At 47.6% G+C, this 20,458-nt stretch overlaps 1 protein-coding gene across 7 annotated transcripts in view; it reads left to right on the top strand.

The window, feature by feature from the left end:
- The window catches only part of Tns3 (tensin 3), a 233,107-nt gene that overhangs the window by 100,212 nt on the left and 112,437 nt on the right, over positions 1-20,458 (top strand). For 6 of the 7 annotated variants that reach the window (XR_380972.4, XM_006514741.3, NM_001083587.1 and 3 more), the window contains 4 exons: positions 14,826-14,875; positions 15,444-15,615; positions 17,226-17,276; positions 19,196-19,318. Coding sequence is in view for 6 of the 7 variants with exons in the window: in XM_011243727.2 (XP_011242029.1) it covers positions 14,826-14,875; positions 15,444-15,615; positions 17,226-17,276; positions 19,196-19,318 (396 nt within the window). In the remaining variant the exon portion in view is untranslated. Of the gene's footprint in view, positions 1-5,924; positions 6,317-14,825; positions 14,876-15,443; positions 15,616-17,225; positions 17,277-19,195; positions 19,319-20,458 lie in introns of those variants that run through there. The other variant, XM_006514740.3, reaches the window with a different exon arrangement.

The following is a 20,458-nucleotide window of genomic DNA, read 5'->3' as shown; positions in this document are numbered from 1 at the left end:
TAGCTTTCTAGGAAGGCAATTGTAGTCGGTTTGCTGTCTGAGTCATTACCCAGAACCTTCTGTGGGAGCCGTTAGAGTAGAGAGAGTCCAAGTCACTGGGATGGAGGTGGCGAGCTGGGGGAAGAGCTCACAGTAGTGAGATAACAATTTCCCTCACACCTGTCCTGTCAGACCTTCAGAACTTCAGCAGTGAGATGCTCACCAAGCTGCTTCCTCAAGCAGCATTCAGGAAGGAAGAAAGGAACTGTTTGTGGGTATAGGAGCTATTTCTTCAATATATACTAAGCCAGTGGTCTGGTTCAGCTGCACGTGACAGTCTATGCAGAAGAGAACAGGGTAGCGGACAGGGTTGGGAACATTGGGTGTGTCCAAGCCTCCTGGATCATGTTGGGAGGGGAGTGAGCACACTGGCTGATTGATCACTTTCCCAATGACTGCTAGAGTTTATATACTTTAAGATGATGTCTTCCTCAAATTGGGGTGCTGTCATCTAAATAACAGTGTATGTGACCTAAATAATAAGCAGTTCCTTCCCACTGTCTGGTATCTGGATATCAGAACCCGATTCTTGAACAGGTTCCCTCCTTTTGCAGCTTCTTCTCTTGACTTGCACACAGTGTGTCCTCACGCAGCTATCCTTGTGTGTGGTGTCTGTCATAATCTCATTTTGAATGAACATCAGTGAACTTGAATGCCACCCTGATGACATCATTTAAATTCTTCAAATTGAAGTCAGATTCCTAGTTCCTGGGGTTCGGATTTCAGGATCTGAATGTTTAAGGGACTGTTTTAGCCCTGGTCATTGGGATTAGACTTTGCCACAGTCTCCAGACTTGGGGCGTGTGTAGCAAATCACCATTTTAGAATTATTATTTTAATCCTGTTAATGATAGAGGGTACTAGTGGGCTAAACAGGTGCTCTCCTGTACCATTAAGTGTTTTGCTGTTGTTGTTTGTTTTTGAGATGGAGTGTGTGTGTGTGTGTGTGTGTGTGTGTGTGTGTGTGTGTGTGTAGCCCTGGCTGTCCTGGAACTCATTCTGTAGACCAGGTTGGCCTTGAATTCAGATATACACCTGCCTCTGCCTCCTAAGTGCTGAGATTAAAGGTGTGTATCACTACAGTACGCTATGAATCCATTAAGTTTGAAAATGCTTTGTGCCTGTGGTGCCAGGCACTGAGATTTGTGTCAGGACTATGGAGGTCTTATGTGACATCCTCCTGGTGATGGGACTTAAATTCCAATACATTCTGTTGGCACAGCCCATATTGGGGTTGAACACTATCCCAGGAGTAGTGCTTGTATAGAGTTAGTTGGAGGTCCTATCTTCCCACTCTGTCTTTGAGACGTTTGTCTGACAGCTGCCCAGGGACTTTGGATCACCTTAACTTTGTCTTGGTAGCTTCCTGCTGGGGAAGGAATTAGATTAGATGTACCTACAGAATCATTTTGCCCTATATGGGAAACTTTTTTTCCCCTCAGGAGGATAGTATATCTGGTCCTGGTTATAATTACAGGACCCTCAGCAGGAGGGAAATCGTTATAATAAGTCTAAATCGGCAACACCTCCCGCTGTCTGCTGCACAGTCACAAGGTTGGCACATACTTCACACTGCAGAACGTTCCTCTCAGCATCATTTACAACAGTGGGAAGTTAGAGATGAGACAGAATTCAGATGTGTGTGTTCTTCAAGTTGGACCTTTGAATACCACACAGCAATTAAAACTTGCTTTGCAAGCAATTGCCTTTGTAAGCCTGAGCTACATAGTAAGTTACAAGCTAGTCTTGGCTACATAATGAGCTCTTGTAAAGAAATAAACGACAGGGTTAAGAGAGATGGCCTAGTGGTTGAGCCTATGCTGCTCTTTCAGAGGTTCTTCGTTCAGTTTCTCACAGACACCTGCAGTTCCACTTCCGGGGACCTGACGCCTTCTTCTGGCATCTGAGGACAATCTCACATACACAATATATACTCACATAGACAGCACACGTATACATCAATAAAATTTTCACTCAAGAAGAAAATTGATTGAGGTGTATACCTAGTGTTCTTTGAGTCCTAAATGAGTGTGTGCAGAGTAAAGTTGAGGAATCCATCCCATGTGGCTGTCACCTTGGAGTGTGCAGGGGTGTGTGTGTGTGTGTGTGTGTGTGTGTTTAAAAGCTCTCATAGGCTCTGACAGGGGCCTTGCACTGGCCATTGAGGCTTGGACAGTGCTATGGGGAGACAGGTTTCGTAGGGAGAGTTCCTGACTTAGGATGGGGCTAGGGAGAAGGGCAGACAAATGTTCCCCAAGTAGAAGACCAAACCATTGGTTGTGCTAATTAATCATCGTCTCAGTGGATGCTCACAGTTATCATTCTAGTTTACCGTTTTATCATTAGTTTCAGAACCACTTTGCAAGGGGGCAGTTGTCCTTTGTAGAACTAGAAAAAGAAGGGCCTTCACTCTAATGCTTCCTGTGGGTCTCAGACCCTTGGGGCAGTTCCAGATTTAAGCCCCTGTGTACAGAGGGCATAACCATCACCACGTTTAAAGTTGCCTTTCCTTTGCGGGTGCAAGAATGGAGAGGGGCCAGGGGCAGGGCGGGGATGGAGGTGGGAGTGAGGACAGCATTGGTGGTGGTGTTTTAGGGAACACTTGATCTTTCTAACCTTGACCCATCAAAAGGCAAAATTCCAGTAAGGAGTTGAGTAGAGTTGACTGTAATCTGTGACTATTGATACTATTCTGTGGTGAGATTCATTTTGCTGACAAGTTTCCAGGCTGATCTGGGAAGGCACGTTTCTGATGTCTTGTTAGGGTTCTCCAGGACAAGAACTGCCACATCTTCTATGAATCTTTGGAGGAAATTTGGCTTGGTGCTTATTGACAGAGCACAGTGTGGGCCAGAGGCAGCAGTCCTGGGGCGCATGAACGATACTAGTGAGGAAATCAATATGTCTCGATAGGAATTTCTGCCGTGTCCTGCTTGGGGCAACTGTAGGGCGTACCTGGGATAGCTTGTGGTCAGTGTTAGTCTTTGTAAAATAACACTGGGTGGTGGGCAAGCGGCGGCCTGGATGAGCCTGTAGTGCATGTCCTTAGAGCGGTGGGGCTAAGTATGGGCCCTGGTTTTTTGTTTCTGGGTCCTCCCTCACCTGGGGTCTGTCTGTTGTCATGACTGTGTAGGCTGTCATGGTGATGGTTAGTTGCAGGCACCATTTGAAGTTGAATGGGGTGTGCAGGAGCTGACCTGTCTGAGAAGTGGAGCCAATCTGAAGCTCATTGACACAAGAAACCTAAAAGGGTTCTAAGGTAGTAGAAGGCCATGATGATAATGGGCTTCTAGAAGCTTCTTTTGGGGAAGTGGTAAGTACATTTGTGGGGGAGAAGGGATGGAGAGTGAATGTGGGGAAAGAGTCATGAGGTTCCCTAGGCAATGTTGGGAGAGAAGGGACTGTCCCGAGAGTAGGTGACTGACCAGCCTCAAGCAAAGTAAGCATTCATGCTGTCCTTTCTCCTTCCCAACAACACGTGTCATCACGTGCATTCCAGAATCAGCCTCCTCCGCTGTTTTCAGAGACTGTAGTTACCAGTTATCACACATCCTTAGGAAGAGTGCCCAGGTTGCATATTTTAGAAGAGAGATACTCATTGCTATGGCTTGCACGTAAAGTGTCCCCTAAAAGGAACATGTGCAGAAGGCATAGTTTTCGGTGTAGAGAGCAAAAGCGGGGCTTTGGGGGAGTGACTGGCCACAGTGTCTCCGTAGTAATCGATGCGCTAATTCACATTTGGTTAACTACAACCTGGCAGCATTACTGGGAGGTGGTAGAAACTAGGTGGGGTCTATTTGGAGGAAGTAAGTCACTGCCACACCAGGAAGGGTGGGTGGGTGGAGGTGGGTGGTTGCCCTGGAAAGCTGTGTCTTAGCCTTGGCTCCTCTCTCTTCACCCTCTCTGCTGATATGAGGTGGGTGGCAACAGTGGAGCCAGCTGAAAACCCCCAGAAACCAAGAGCCCGAGCCAGTCTTTCCTTCTTACGTTATGTGTACCAGGTTTTGTCAGAGAATGGAAAGGGAGAAAGATGAGATGGAAAGAGGTGTCAGGAGGGGAAGGGAAAGACAGCTCTTAGGACAGTAAGAGCCTTGTCTGTTTAGTCAGTTCTGGTCACTCTGACAGATACAGGAAAAGTCAACTTGAAGCACTACAAGCATTTGCCAGTTCTGTGTGTTGTCCCACTGTGGGTGATGGACCTTGTGACCACTTCTGCCTGTCCATCCCTATCGTGGGAATGCTTCCTTGAGGTTCCTTTGTTTCTAACTGCCACATAGTAAATGTGTACCATTATTAGCTATTGCCACCCCACTGCAGTTCTAGGACGTATGCTTTGCCAACTGTCGTTTTGTGCCAGGCTTGCTTGTCTCTCTCTGTCACCCCCCCCCCCCAGGTGTGTATAGTTTGTATGTATGCTCATATATGCGTGTGCACACATGCATGTTTTGTAAGTGTGCCTGTGAAGGCCAGAGGTTGATGTTGGGTGTCTTACTCTATGGCTCTGCCTTATTTATTTAGACACCATCTCTCTTTGAGCCCAGAGGTCACCAGTTTGGACACAATGGGTAGCCAGCAAGTCCCAGATGCCCCTGCCTCTGTCTCTGTTAGTCATGTGTTGTCCATTTGTTATATGGGTGCTGAGAATCCAAACTTAGGTCTTCTTGCTTGCAAAGCAGGTAATTTAGTGATGGAGTCTTCTCCCAGCCCTTTGCCAAAGGTTTTGATGGTGTTTGGAGACTCTTGAGTCCTCAGGGCCTCATACCTGTATGCAGCCCCATTTAAAGTCCTCTTCAGTGAAGAAACTAAGGCAAGGGCCAAGACTGGGAATGGTTTCTCTATGGCAGAGTGGTTGGCAGTGCTGTGACGCTAGTCTTACAGGACAGTTGACAACCAGTGCTCTTAGGCATCCGTTGGCAGTCATTATCACGTCCTGGGTTTTGGTGCCAGTGAGGTTGCTAGGGTTGATCCCAGTTCACAGAGGTGAACACAGATACTGTGGGGAGTCAGTGTCCATTGGTACCACTCTGACACTGTGGCTGGTAGGTTCTATCTAACCTCAGACCCTGCTGCTGCCTTTTCTGCCTTTTGCTTGGAGTGGATTTTAGGGTCCCCTAGCTCATCTGAGCTTAGCATCCCTGTCTCTCCTCTGCCCTGGAAGCAGATCCAGATGTTTTCCTGGGGAGCAGTAACCCCAGAGCCCAGTGAGGCTGCCGAGTGGATCTTCCCGTCTCTTCCTGCCGTCATCTTTCTATGTGAAGTGTCTCATTTTCCCATGAAACACTGAAGCAGAACAGGTAGTGCACAGAGGTTAGTTATGAAGTAAATGCGCGCTCCCCTCACCGGCAGCTTATGGGATGTGACCGAGCCTGTCATAAAAAGTCATTTGAACAGCTGCGCGGCACTTCTGACGGCCATGGACAAGGACAAGCTGGCTGATTGCTATCTTGCTCTTAGCCAGGTGATAGATCAAGCCCAGCCTCCAACAGTTGCTTGGCCTTTTAAAGTCCCCGCTGTCACCAAGCTCTGTGTGCCTAGCCAAAATTTCCCTTTGTGTTCTGGCCTGGAGGCAACTGGGAACCAGCAGAGCATGTACCTGCTGTAAGCCAGCCTTCAGAAGGTCTTTCCTTTCCGTTCTCACCCTGGTTTTCGGTTTTACCTTTCTTTGTTTTCATGTTTAAACTTTTGCTTGAGTGTATGGAGTTTATTGATGAACTGTTCCAGTTCTGTTTGGAAGAAGCAGAGGCCAAGATGGGAGAGAATGAGGGAAGCTGTTTGGGAGGCAGGTAGGTGCCAGGCTCTGCTAGGAGCAATGCTTCTACACCTTAGGAGGGGAAGTCCTCTGTAGGCTGTTTTGAGGACTTGATAGAAGGACACAGTAGCCCCACCTCCTGAGGTTGGCCGATGGCACAGAGTCGCTCACAGAGCAACAGGCAGCCCTTCCTGGTCTGCTGGCTTTCCCCAGTCAGCACCGCTCTTGTTCTGCGGGCCCTTGGCAGGCTGGCCCACAGCCTCAGGCTCACAGTGTCCTCATCAGTGAGCGAGCATGCGTGCTTTGTTTCACGCACTTGCCCACAGCTTCCCGCTTAGGTTCTGGAGCCTCCCATACTTGTAGGGCCCTCCTGCCTGCTGGCCACCCTGGTATCCTCTTCTAGGTTCAGGGCAGAGGCTGTAGTGGGAAGAGGGCCATTCACAGTAGCAGGAGGAGCCAGAAGTCATGCTAATCAGAGCGGCTATTTCAGGAAGGAGAAGTAGCCTGGTGGCCGCACACCTGAGCACAGTAAGTTCCCGGTCCTTGGCTGCCCTTCCTCTGCCAACTGTACCCCAGCCCCAGGTTATTCAGTACAGAAAGAATGTGGACTATCACATTGTCTTAATGTCTGCTTGCATCTCTGTTTCCCTGGTCAGTCCTGGCCACCTCCACACTCATCGGCCCTTCCTCTGCACTGTGTTCCATATGGCCATAGACCAGCCAGGCCTCCTGCCTGTGTCCAGATCTCTGGGAATAATGGGTTACAAATGACCATCCATGTAACTTTAGCAGTCTGTTTCTTGGAGTCGGACTCAGAGGCAACTTAGAGAGTATTTTATCTGGTACTGCCTATTGCTGCTCCTGTTTAAGAAGGAGAGAAGGGGAGAAAATCAAGTTGGGCAATTCTGATAACTTATTTCTTGTGTTCTCCCTCCTGGAAGTAGAAATGAGAGTCTTACTGGCTGTGGAACATTCAGTTGCCCCCTTTCCCCTGAGCTTTACTTCTTCCTCAGAAGGGGAGACTGCAGCTAAGCTGCTCTGCAGTGAATCTCCTTTAGGACAGCAGACCTAATGTGGGGCAAATGCATCTCAGGAGTCCAAAACCTGATGGGGCATGCGAGTGAAGTGACTAGCATTTATTTATCATTTATGCTAATAAGTAGTACTGTGTGCTTAGTACCTTACAAGTGCTGATTTTAGTACTTGTAATTTTCCTTATTTAATCTTTCCAAGGTGGCTTTGCCTTTCCCTAACAGATGAAGGAACCAAGTCAAACAGGGGGAGTACTTACTTTTGCCAGGCTGGGCAGCTAGTTAAGTAGGGGAGCTGGCTACAGACAGGCCTTTCGCTTCCATAGCCTGCCCCATATTCTGTGTCTTGAGTATGGGGAGACGGAAGGCGGGCCTCTTAATTCTGAGCACAGCTGGGGCTTTTGGAAAAGGCTGGCCATGGTTCCTGCCTTTGCAAGGAAGGCAGAACGGCTGTGGTGTGGTGAGATATCTCAGCCCAGACACCGAGCAGCCCCTCCCCCGCTTGGGCTCAGTCCTGTGGTCTGTGCCCCGTCACCAGCTGTGCAGCCAGCTTCCTGGTACTTTTGGCCATGGCTGCTATTGTTCCTTTCCACAGACCCATGCACACTGCCGGCGTCTGTGCTGGTTGGACTGTTGGGAACAGTGCAGAGACCTGGTGACACAGGATGTATTATTCGCTGCCTGCTCAGCCCTAGCCCAGATTTCCTCCCATGGCATTAAGCAGAACACTTGTTATCTTCTTCCTAATTATGTGGCGAAGATGTAGCCAGTCCTGGCTGTCCTGAGTCCTCATTGACCCTGAGAGAGGAGCTGCCATATCTGCCTTGGTTGGTGCCTCTTTGGCTAGTGTCGCATAGAGGGGCTATGACCTATGTTCCGGGGTACTGCGCTGCTCTGCACAGGGAGGCAGTCACGGAGGAGGACAGAGAATAGTATTGAGGGAGCCCGAGTGAGGTGGGGATCCTGTAGCCACCCCCCAGTAGGCACAGCATACTGACCGGATCGCCGTTCTCCTGAGCTGCTTGATGTCCAGTGTGGAAATGTGAACGCAGTCTTCATGCCACTTAGAATGTCTGGTCAGCTGGACACATTTGGGGTCTGTGTATGTTTCCTCTTCCTTTCACAGGTCCTGGGTATGTGATGAGCCTATGAGGGGCACTGGCCAAAGGCTGAGAGGCCTCTGGGGACCACAGTCAATGCCTCTGCTATGTCAGCATGCAAGGGCAGTGTGCAGAAAGGAATTTACACAGGCTGAGCGCATGTGTAGCTCAGTGGTAGAAAGTGCTTAATATATATATATATGTGAGGTTCTGGATTCTATACCCAGATAGCCAGACAGGTTCTGGATTCTATACCCAGGCAGCCAGACAGGTTCTGGATTCTACACATAGGCAGGCAGGCAGGCAGGCAGGCAGGCAGGCAGGCAGGCAGACAGACCCACACAGTTATTTCCATGTAGCTACAGACAATGTAATAAAAGACTAAGGTAAATGAGAAGATATAAACAAAATCCTGACTTGTTAGGGCAGGGAGATCAGGCACCTCTTTGTTGTGAAAATGTTATGTACTTGATGAGATGAGACCTCAAGGAGTCCTTGGAGTTAGCAGTGAAACTTGAATTTCTTGCTTTAGAGCATACTAGGCTATGCATAGCATGTGCAAAGGCCCTGGGGTAGGAGAAGCAGAGTATTGAGGTAGGCGCACAGAATGACTCAAGACTATCATCAGGCAGGACAGCTCACTGGTACCTAGGTAGCCATGCTGAATACCTGCTTTTTACTCTGTGGCAATAGGACATCCACCTGTGAAAGATGCTTTGCCAGAAGTGTGCACAGTCATTAACTGAAACATAGGGGCGTTGCTGCCATAGGCGAGCTGCTTCCCAGGGGATCCTCCATCAGTTTCTTCCCTACCAAGATTCCTTTGAAACTCCTGCTGTCCCTTTCCAGGAAGGTACCTTCCCACTGAGCCTTTACCTAGAGCCCCTTTCTTTTTCTGGGTCACGGATACAATCCCTAGAGAAAAGCCTTATTGGAGACAACAGTCATAGATCTATTTATTTTGTGGTAGGCACCGTTAGGAGAATGCAGCAGGCCACATTGCTTTAATACTTGGAGGAAGGACTTTACTTGAGAAGATTGTTGTCATTTAATAACCCATTTTATGGACAAGGAGCCTGAGGCACAAAGATGGAGAGACACCTGTCCTGGGTCCCTTGTTCCTTCAGCCAGAAATGGATGCAGTGCTTGTCCTGAGGGTGGTTGCTGAAGCCAGAGTCAAGTGAAGGGTACCTGACTGGTCATGTGTCCTGGATGACTCTGCATTGATGATACCCACAGTTGGATGGGACTCAGTCTGCCAGAGGGTGGAATGGGTGAACAGCATGGTGACATACACAGGATTCTTTAGGCTCTGCTGCAGCCCTTGCTGCCAGGCCTGCCTACTGCTGCGTCATTTACAGTGGTAGGTGTTGTCTGAGCACCAGTTTTTACCAACGCCCATAGGACACACAAATGTTCTAGTCAAAGGAGGATACTGACCATCCAAGACACAGCTCTCCTGACAGCCCCCGCTCTGCTTGGGTCGGGTGTCCTTAGGTGTGATGACGTAGTCCAGTTCTACCAAATGCGAGGCAGCTGAATCTGGCCTCCTTCCTCACGGGAAAGGAGCATGGTTCAAGCTCGCAGGGAAGGTGTCTTTGTCACAGCGAGTAAGACTTGGAGTGTGGCAGGGTTTGTGGTGAATGGGCATTCACCTCAGAGGTTGTGCTATGGGATGCTACGTTACAGGCGTTACAAGGCATGGACATGGCCATTTGCACACTGCAGTGGCTAGCACACTAGGTGGTCATTTTGTCAACAGCTGGGTTTCCCCCCCCCTATTAGGCCCTGTGTGGATTTCTAACCCCAAATGACACAAAGACATAGCCTTGGGAGGGTGATCTCACCTTACCCTGGCATTAAGCATTACCCTAGTGGACCCATGTGGAGCCTGTGTCCTGGAAGGTGGTAGTTTATCCTAGAGCAGGTTGCCCTTGCTGCCATACCATCTCACGTGTGCATTGTGCTGAGTCCCAGTGGGAGCTACCTCATGCAGCACCTTAGTCACTGGACATTTTATGCAGTTAGCATCTATGTAGCTCAACTCAGGTTGGACTGGGGCGGGGCAGGGATAGTGTATTAAATAGTCTCTTCCAGTTGGCCCCATCCTCTGATATTTTATTGTTGGCAATTTAAAACAAATTGTCAGTAGATGTCATGTGCAAGATTTCAGATTGCGCACGTTACTGTATCATGTGATCAACTTGTGTGACATCAAGCTGGATCTACAGGTGCTGGAGTCAGGCAGTCTCTCACAGACATTTTCTCACTCCAGTGTAAGCAGGTCCTGGGCCCCCAGGGACCCTCAAACCTAGAGATTAATCGCCTTTTTTCCAGCCTCCTTGTACTAGGGAGGGTGACACCCCTACATATTTATTTTAATTTAGTTTATTTTTGCAGGAGGGGGCACTGGTGGTGGTGAGGGGTGGGTGGTCTCAGTATATAGTTCTTGTTGGCCTGTGACTCACTCTGTATCCCAGGCTGACCTCAACAGATCGTAGCCTTGCCAAGGCTAGGATTCCAGGCCTGCCCACCATGCCTGCCTCCCATGCCAACATCCAACAATCACACATCCTCCATGTGGGTATAAATTTAAAATGAAGTTCAGCAGGAGAACTGAGTGGTTTGGCCAGTGAATCTCATGTCTTGTTTTGTTTGTTTGTTTCTTTGTTTGTTTTTTTGATACACTAAAAGACTGTGTAGTGTGAGTCATGGAAAATGATAAGTATGACTTAAAATTTGAAAACTATAGGATGCTTGAAGAAATTGGATGTGGAGGTGTTTTAGTCTGTTTTTGTTACCATATATGACTGGCATATACATAGCCTGGATATTTTTTATAGAACAAATGCTTGTTTATTTTTTGAAGTTTGTTCTAAAAATATTTATTTTTATATATGTGTATGTGTTTTCCCTGCATGTATATATGTACACCATGTGCATGCCTGGTGCTGTGCTATCAGAACTCCTGGACCTGGAGTTTCAGGTGATTGTGAGCTGCCATGTGGGTGCTGGGAATTGAGCCCAGGTCAATTGCAGAGGTGCAAGAGCACCAAGCACTCTTAGCCACGCAGCCATCTCTCCATCCTTGGAATGAGTGTTTATTTAATTGAGTTCATGATTCTAGGGGTGGAGAGGTCCAAGCCAAAGGGCTGTCTAGTGAGGGACTGCTTTTTTTTGAAAAGTTTCACTCTAAACTTGGGCTGTGGAGTTCAGCTGTAAGGTATTAACCGCCACTCTGGGGGACTGGCAGACCTTGCTGGTAGGGTCTCTGCAAAGTCTGCCATGGCAGACAGTGTCACATGGCAAGACGAGCTCCTGAAGGAACAGGAAAGTGGTTCTTACAGCAGGCCTGCTGCAGAAGACCCGTCAGCCTGTTAATCTAGGCATGGCTTAGTCACAAATGAGGAGAGTACAGAGCCCTCCTGACCCAGCCTAAGCAAGGATTAAATCTCATCCCGAGCCTTGGTGGGTCCCACCACAGCCTGGGTTTCAGCATGCTGTTTGTGCCTAAGTGAGCAGATGGCCTGGGGGCCTTGGTAAGTCAGGTGTAGAGACCAGGGCAGTTTCATCTATCACCACTGAGCAGAATAGGTTAACCTGAGACATTCTCCACTCAGAGGCCTGCTCAAAGTTTAATGTATGGAACATTTTTTTTCTTTTTGCTAAAAATTCAGCACTTTGTCACAGTGAGCCCTAGTTGTAATAAGCAGACACAAATCTGATATTCCGTAATTTTAGTCTTACACACACACACACAGGATTTCTGATGTTGTTTTTTTCTCTGCTTTTTTGGAGAGCTCATGCCTGCATTCTGTTTGGCTCTGTGACTGCATCCCAATGGAAGGAATGAGAAATTCAGCTTGTGTTTTAGCTAAGCTTCCTGGTCTTTTGTTGATACTCGGAAGCTAATGGCTCTGTATGGATGAATGAAACCGAACCCTCAAACCTGCCCTTGTTACAGAAGAAATTGGTGCTTAGGAGAGTGATTGAGCCCGTTCCTACAGCAGCTCCAGAGCCAGAGTCCTGGTGCACAGCCTTCATTCATGCATTTATAGTGACGTGATAAAGTGACGCCCCCAAACCTGGGACCACATACCGTCCAGCAGGGTGGCGATGCCTTCCAGCAAAGTGGTGGTTACAATCATCATTACTAGACCCTGTCCTGATGTCAGTGATTTTGATTACGAGGGCGCTGGGATGGTCCTGGTCCCAGGTCCAGGTGATGTGGCCAGACCACAGCTACAAGGAAGGTTCAAGCTCTACCGAGTCCTCCATAGCTTCTTAGCCAGGTTTGCATGTGAGAAACTGCACTTTGGTGGGATTCTTGCTCCAGGTCCAAGAGCCTCAGATCCACCTTTGGTAGCTCTGCCCGTTCTGTCTTGCCTGACATCATCTCATTTGGGTGGTGGGGAGAAGTCTAGATGTCACATCTGAGACTGACAGTGTCTCCAAGCTGGCTGCAGGCACGGTGGCTTTCTCCCTCCCTATTCAGATGTCATATGTGTTCTTAGTAGAAAATGAAACAAAACAAACAGACAAAAAAAGAAAAGAAAGGAAGGAAGAAAGAAAGAAGGACCCCCCCCCCAAGAAAAATCTGTGCAGTAGCACAGATCTGTGTTCTAGAAAGACCCTGCTGTCCATTCTCAGCTGCATCCAGCATCATGTCTGCATCTGCCTAGACGTGGTTTGCTGTGTGATTTAGGATGGTTAGACTTGAGCCCCCCTCGTGGTAGAACAGTGATAAGTATTCAGTAGAAACCATGTTGATTTTAACATCTTTTCCTTGACTTGTGCTATGTGGTATGATCTCTTCGTATGAAATGGGAGCCGGCTCTGCTCTGCTCTGCTCGGCTCAGCTGTATGATCACAAGGGACACAGTGACCTTTTTGTTATTGGTGCCCAGTTATTCTCCAGGTTAGATATGTTAAACCTATTAAAATCTTTTAATTAATTTTTAGTGTGTGTACATTTGTGTTTGTCCATGTGTATGTAGGCTATGTATTTGCAGGTGGTGCACAGAGGCCTGAAGAGGGTTTCAGAGTCCCTGGAGCTGGAGTTGGAAGTGTGAACTGCTCAGGGCAGGTGCTGGGAACTGAACACAGGCCCTGCAGAATGACAGGAAGCTCTCTAAACTGCGGAGCCTTCCTCCCAAACCCTAACTAAATTCAGTTTATTTTGTTTGGTTTGGTTTTTGATATTTTCCACTTTTGGTGGGTTTCTTAGGGACACACACCACTGTAGGTGTTGTGTGCTGGTGAGCTTCCAAGCTTGGGCAGGCCCCATTGACCCACGTAGACCAGGATGCATTTCTATTGCAGAACATCTAACATGCCTGCAGAGCCATATAGTTACTTCCTAGTCACAGCTCTTTTGTCTCTGTTTGCCTTTTGCAGTTGTGTAGACAAGTCTGCATGTCCCATGCCACGAACTCTCTGCCATTGTTTTGGGATCTCTGCTGAGAACCGATGGGTCCTAAATGCTTGTTGTATCCACTCATAGTGTACTCTGAAATCAGGACTCCGTTTACATATCTGTAGCACTTGTATAAAATCTACTTAGACGTTTTTGGGTTTTGTGTGTGTGTGTGTGTGTGTGTGTGTGTGTTCTAATAATTACAAATTCCGCTCTGAGACCATCTAGCCTGAATCTCAGGTTCAGTTCTTGTCTTCTGAGGGACACCAGGGTCTATCTCCCTGGAGTCTTTTATAGATTTAAGGGTTCAGGAATGGGTTGTAAGGCCAACAGGGACGTTCTGAAGGCAGAAGGACTCGAGCTGTGTGAGCAGTAAAGGCTGTAGTCATTTGGGGTAGACAGAGTTCCAAGCTATGACATGGAGCATGTCAGTGACCTTCAAGGGCCCAGAGGGGGAAGGAGAGGAACTGCCTCCCCAGGCCTAGGGAGACAGATCTGTGGAGTCCTGACACTTGACTGTTCTCGATACCTGATGTTCAACACAGGCTATGGATTCTGGCCTCTTCCTGGGAAGCAGGCCTTTACTTTTTGGGGTATCTGGTTTCCAAGAAGGTGTTGAGTTGGGGCGATTTTGGGAAAAGAGCTTTCTTGACCTATTTGTACCACTTATTTTCTGTCCCTGCAATCACGCTGAGTGGAGGGGAGTCCAGGTGTGAATTGGAATTGGGGTCCAGATGCTTCTGGGTGTTTCATGGGGTGGAAGTTATTAACTGGATTCTGCCCCCAAACAGGCTCTCTGGGGCATGAGCATGGGACAGGAAGTGTTGGCGTGTCATGAAGGGGGATGGTTAGGCTACTCCTCTTGCATATGTTGCCTTTGATATGACTTATGCCTCACTGAGCCTCAACTTTTCTTCTGAAGTGTCGAGTGACATTTTACTGATTGGGGGCAGTGCCCTGTGAACACTTGTAATACTCCTGCAGTAATGTGTTTGTGACCTTGGTGTGCAACACAACCCTTAATACCCACCATGAACTGGAATTAGGACCTGAGGCCTTTCTCCCTGTTGGTAGATGTTTAGACTTAGCACCACTAAGAGTTGCTGCCACAGATTCGTGATTGTCAGCCATAGCTCACATTGATGGTGGCTGAGGAACCTCTGTCACCACACCAATGTCTTCTGTATGAGCTGAGTTTGTGGCTGCTCAGCCCTGGAGAGAGGGTGGTCTCACTGTGCCCTGCCTGCTGCCCTTCTATGGAATTGTGCCATCAGGCAACCGGAAGTCCTTTGATACTCTGCACACCTTCTGGGATAAGGAGGATGGTAGTGACAGTGTTTCGTTACTATTGATGATTAGGCTGTGGGACAGCTGTTGTTCTTCCTCCTGGTGGTAGTGATGCTGGCATGGCTGGGTGGTTGGTCCACGTGCCATTTAGGCTGGTACGGAAGGAAATCTCAAAAGGACTCATCATGTCTTGCTCTGTGCAGGCTCCTGAGAGTCCCACACCTGCTGTTCTCCGCTGTGACAAGCCTTCAAGGTAAGTGTTTCTGTGGGAAAGAAGCTCATTCCTGTGTCCTTGGCCATGGGTCAGAGTTCATCTCCAGAAAGGAGACTAGGATATTCTTTTATCTATCTTGTAGTAATCAGTGAGTTTTTGAAGGCATGCTTGGGGTTGGTTGGACCCATAGCCTGCTACATGCTAGGCAAGTGATATGCTCACCCCAGCCCACCCCTCAAATACTGATTTAAGAATTAATCATCAAAGTTAAAACATCTCATTTGTAATCATTTCTGAATTTACCCTTGACATCATAAGCCTGCATTGTGGAATGAAATCATCTGTAATTGACTTTTGGTAGATGGTGACTTTGTTAGACATCTGATTGATTGTATGACATCAGTAGTGAGGAATGGGTTGGCGTGCCCCAGGGAACAGCTAGCTGGCTGCTGGCAGGGCAGGGGACAGGCGAGGTGGCCTTCAGCTCAGTCTACATGCAGATCCTTTGGGTGGCTGCTGTTCCCAGCTTTCTCCGAAGCCCTCATTAGGTGAGTGTTCATCCTTTTTCTTGTTATCCTTTTCTTGACCTCCTCTTCCTCCCTTGCAGGACCGTGGTTCTGAGTCCAGCCATGGAGGACAGCCACGAACTGGACCTTACGTATGTCACCGAGCGTATCATCGCAGTGTCCTTCCCTGCCAGTTGTTCAGAGGAGTCCTACTTGCACAGCCTGCAGGAAGTCACACGCATGCTCAAGTGTAAGCATGGAGACAACTACCTGGTGAGTGGGGATGATAGCCACGGTGTGGTGGATGGGCTGGAGGCAGGAGTCCCTCAGAGGACTCGTGTGAGGGCCAGGGGTGTCCCTGTGCCTTGCTTGCTTACACCTGAGGAATGGTTTGGGGGCCTGGAATCTGACTCATGAGTCTAGGGGCCATGTCCTCTACCCTTCTATTGTTAGCTTTGCTGTTGTTGTGTCACGGGCTGTGACAGTTGACTGTAGGGGTGGCTGCTGCCTCTGTCCAGCACTGAACACAGCTCCTCATCAGTAAGACTGGCTTCTGGGAAAGTAAGGATTCCCAGTCAGAGTTCCTGGTGTCAGGAGGCAGCCATGTCTCCTCCTCTCGTGCATTAGAAAGACAAGCAGGCGGGTGTCCAAGAAACAAGGCAGTCCTCAGGGGCAAATGTAGGTAACGTGGTTTCCCAGCAGGTGTGTATCAGATAAAGGAGACCATATTTGAGCAGAAGTAGAAGAATCTCATGTTGCTCTCTCTGATTGGCCCTGCTCTCTTCTAGGGCTGCCAGCTCCAGAGAACTTTTCCTGCTGCTATAATCAACTCTCAGATTACATGACAGCTTCTAGCACCTTCTCTCATGCTGCCGCCTTATCTAGGGAGAGCTAATCTTACAAAGCCAACAAGGAGGTTATTGTCATCCTTAGAAGCTTTCTCCCATGGTTAGACCCATTGCTAAGCCGTGGCTTCCAGGATAGTCTCTGTATGGACTCCCTATGACCTCTAACAGTACTACTCCCTGAGGTCCAGCCTGGTTGTGGGCAGGGGTGTAGCATCCTAGCCCCCAGGATGGATGGCTACAGCTTTCATGAGACACCTCTGGAGCTGCCTCTGCCTCTAGCACAGCCTCTTCCAGACCAGGGCTCCTTCAGTGGGAAGCTGTCCCCAGAGAAGTCCCTTTCTTCCCACCCTTCCTAAAGAGACTGCCGAGGGCATCTCCAAACCCACAGGCCTTTTATGGAAGGCACTTAGACTGCTGGAGCTGGTCAGGATATGGTGGTGTTCTGTGCCCTGCAAGGAAAGGCAGCTGAGTGCTGATGATTCAAGCAGGGCAAGCACGGGGCTAACGCTGAGTAGGCCTGGGAGGTAGCTGGGGCCGAGTTAGGGAGGAACCATGTGTTCTTTGTAGGACTTGAGCCCACAGATAGCTGTGGTTTCTGAGTGGCAGGTCTTAAGCTCAGTTGACAAGAGACTGCTGCCTGCCCCCAGGATATTCCTCATGCTGAGCAGGACTAAGAAGAGCTACTGTATACACGTGGGTGTATAGACCCTGTATTTGAAAATGTTTGTAGCCATTGAGTTTTTCTTTTTTTTTAAAAGCAAAACAAACAAACCAAACAACAAAAAGGAGAAAGTTTTCCTTGCCCATTTTGGCTCAGGGTAACAAAAGAAAAACGCAGGATTCACAAGGTTTTCGTATTATCCATCCATCCATCCATCCATCCATCCATCCATCCATCCACAATATACTTTGTTTTTACCCTGTGACCACACACACATTTGTGCATTTCCATCCCTTTCGGTCCCCTTAAAATGCAGGTGTCTCCTTCCTCTTTGAGGACCATGATTTGTCTGAAATCTTTTTGTCTCTTTGTAGGTATTAAACCTTTCAGAGAAGAGATATGACCTTACAAAGCTTAATCCAAAGGTATGGAATTGACTTCCTCATATTTGAACTTTGTAAAGTGTCAGCGATGTGAGTTTTGCTTGTGCAAAAGAAGTTTCTTGTAGGCCTTTGTGGAACATAGCTCGATATCAAAAAGTACTCAGGATTGTTTATATCCTTTGCTTGCTTCTAGAATTAAAAGCAGTAGTTCCATAAAAGGTGAGTACACGTCTTACTTCATCCATGTCAGCAACTTATTAAACGCATACAGGTCCAGCATCCCCACTGAAAATCTAAAGTCCAAGTTACTCAAGCTAAAACTTGACCTGCAACAATGGCTCAGTGGTGAAGAGCATTTACGGCTCTTTGAGAGAACCTGAGTTCGATCCTCGGCACCTGTAGTAGCAGCAGCTCACTGCTACCTGAAATTCCTGCTCCAGGCTGGTCAGACGCCTCTGCTCTCTGCAGGCACTGTGCTCATGTGTACATATCGCCCCCAGTGTCACATACAAAATTGTATGTATCAGTGGAAAGAAAATTTCACACCCTGGAAACTTTGTCCTGTATACAATAAAACATTACTGAAAATATATAAAATTGACTTGAGGTGCTATGCATATGGTGCATATGAGACAAATAGATTTATTTTGTTTTCAGGAATGTATCCCAAGACACTTATGTGCAGATACTCTTGAAATTGAAACAACAGCAGCAATAATATCAACAACAGCAAAAAAAATCAAAACCTGTCTGGCCCTACTCGATTTGGAGAAGGGACACTCACTTATAAAACATCCGTGTCAGAAGAGTAGTGTCCGTGCAGTCCACAGACTTCATTCACAACTCACTCGCTTGCATACATGTGTGCCTTTGCTGAATCGTGTCTGTGTGTTTGCATCCATATTCTATAGGTTGAAATGCTTTGTAATCATTAGAATAGGCTGATACAGGCTGAACATCCCATAACCTGAGATGAAAATGCTGTAAAACTCAAAACTAATGTTATGTTCAAAAAGTTCAAATTTACTTAAATTTACAATTTGCTTCTTTTGGAATATAGATGCTAAGAAACTGGAAAAAACAAAAACAAAAACAAAAAACAAAAACCACAAACCTCTAAAATAGTTCTGGCCCCAGGCCTTTTGACTACAGAATTTACATGTGTCTTAGTTATGCTGTGTGCACAGGGAAGGAGGCCAGAGCTTCATGGAACTGAGGTGCTGCTTGCTTTCACTGTGGTCTCATCTATTGAACTCCTGTCTATTACTTTCATATATTAAAAAGCTCTGCCCACCCCATCAGGGAAAACCAGAAAGTGGAGAAGAAACAGCACCTCCATGTGGCCTGGAGGAGAAACAACATCCCCATGTGGCCCTCCCAGAGGTGTAGCCAGAGACTGCGCTGCTTGCTTGGGGCTTTGGCCCTTCTCAGTGATTTTCTAAATTCTTTTAACAAAATAGAGGCAAAAAACCTGAAGGTGCTCCTTAGTTTCTGGAGGGCTGGTTGTCCTTGATGTGTGGTCTGCATAGCATGGGAAACACTGAGTTCACTGTATTGCCAGACTCCTTTTTAGCTTGAGTGGGTAATACTTGACAGCATTGTGGGCCACAGACTCTGTTTAAAAAAAAAAAAAAAACAAAAACAAAACTAAAGATCTTGGGGTCCTAGATTCTTTTACAGTAAACTCTGAACTATTTTAACGCCTCTAAAAGGCTTCTATAGAATTGTCACCCAGCTGCAAAGGTGCAGACCAGCGCCTGGTTGAGGTGTGGTCTGCAGGCAACGTGGTAGCCTGCATTTTCGTTCCTATAAAGGAAACTAACTGGCCATGAGCTCATTAGCTTTCAGAAGAGGTCTACCCAGCATCCCCTGTGACTGAGGAGTGGATTATGTCACTATGAGATTACCACAGAAGGGCCCAGGAGGTGGAAATCAAGGCACCTCTCTTCTCTGTCTTGCAGATCATGGATGTGGGCTGGCCCGAGCTGCATGCACCTCCTCTTGACAAGATGTGCACTATATGTAAGGCTCAGGAGTCCTGGCTGAACAACGACCCCCAGCATGTGGTCGTCATCCACTGCAGGGTGAGTGTTCCTGCTCCCACAGCCTCTGGGTTCCCACTGGGCTTCCAGCGCTTACGGGGCCACGTGGATTAGATCAGGCTGCTCACAGGCACCAACTGATTTTCCTTGAAGCCACCGAGTTTACAGGATACCTGTCACCTGGTGTGACATGTTCCATGAAGGTATACCTTTTAGATTTCCTATTCATCCTTAAAAACTAAGAAGCTGACGAAGAAACTAAAAAGAACCCCCAATCCTCAGGTTGTCTTTAGAATTTATAGGTCTGAGGTTTCTGGTGTTTCTGGACTTTTTAAAGCTCCCTTCTATCCATTCGATTCTGTACTTGTTAATTTTGAGTATTAGTGAAGTTGAAATGAATTGTAATATGATTGAAAACACATGGATCACCAAAGATGAAAACACCACCTAGATATTTTACCCTCCCGCCTTCCGTAAGTGATTCTGGGCTCTCTTTGTCCAGTTTATGGGCTTCTGATGTTTTCCTTTCATTACTTACCATAGAGCACTCGTTGCTTTAAACTACTTTTGAAATACCCAGAAAATGTGCCTTGAGAGGTAAGCTTTTAATTTGAAATTGTGGTTGCTGGTGCCATCCAAGGTTCACCGTCATCACGGCAGCAGGGCTGGAATCTGCTTGCTTTGCACAATGAGTGCTCCCTTTTACAGATGCCCGGAATGACTAATAGCCAGACTTGTCTCCACTAGGGCAGAGGCAGGCTAGAGCTGGACTGCGGTAGCTGCTCTCCTGTGTTACAATGGTTGTAACTCAAGCCAGCTCCAACGTGAAAGAGGCTGTGCTTCCTGTGGGAGTGTTCTTCCACTTTTTACCCCTTTTGAGCCTTGGAACAGAACTGTGGAAATGCCAGAGGCTGTTTCCCACCCTGAGAGTGTATGGCTCAGAGTGGATCCCACCTACCATGTTTTCCTATAACCTGTGAGCTGGTTAGAAGGTGAAAATTCTTACGGAGTTCACACTTAGAGTCTGACAGTAGTGAGGCGTGCACACCCCTCTCCCTCCCTCACCCTCAGGTGTTCACATTCACTGCAGCATGGAGAACTTGTACCTGCACCATGCTGTGAAGCCTGCTTATATGCGGAGGCATAACATTGGGATACTTGGCTGGCCTTTTAAAATGAGTG

This window comes from Mus musculus, chromosome 11, assembly GCF_000001635.26.
Source record: "Mus musculus strain C57BL/6J chromosome 11, GRCm38.p6 C57BL/6J".
Lineage (NCBI taxonomy): Eukaryota > Metazoa > Chordata > Mammalia > Rodentia > Muridae > Mus > Mus musculus.
This window is presented reverse-complemented; position numbering and strand designations above follow the sequence as displayed.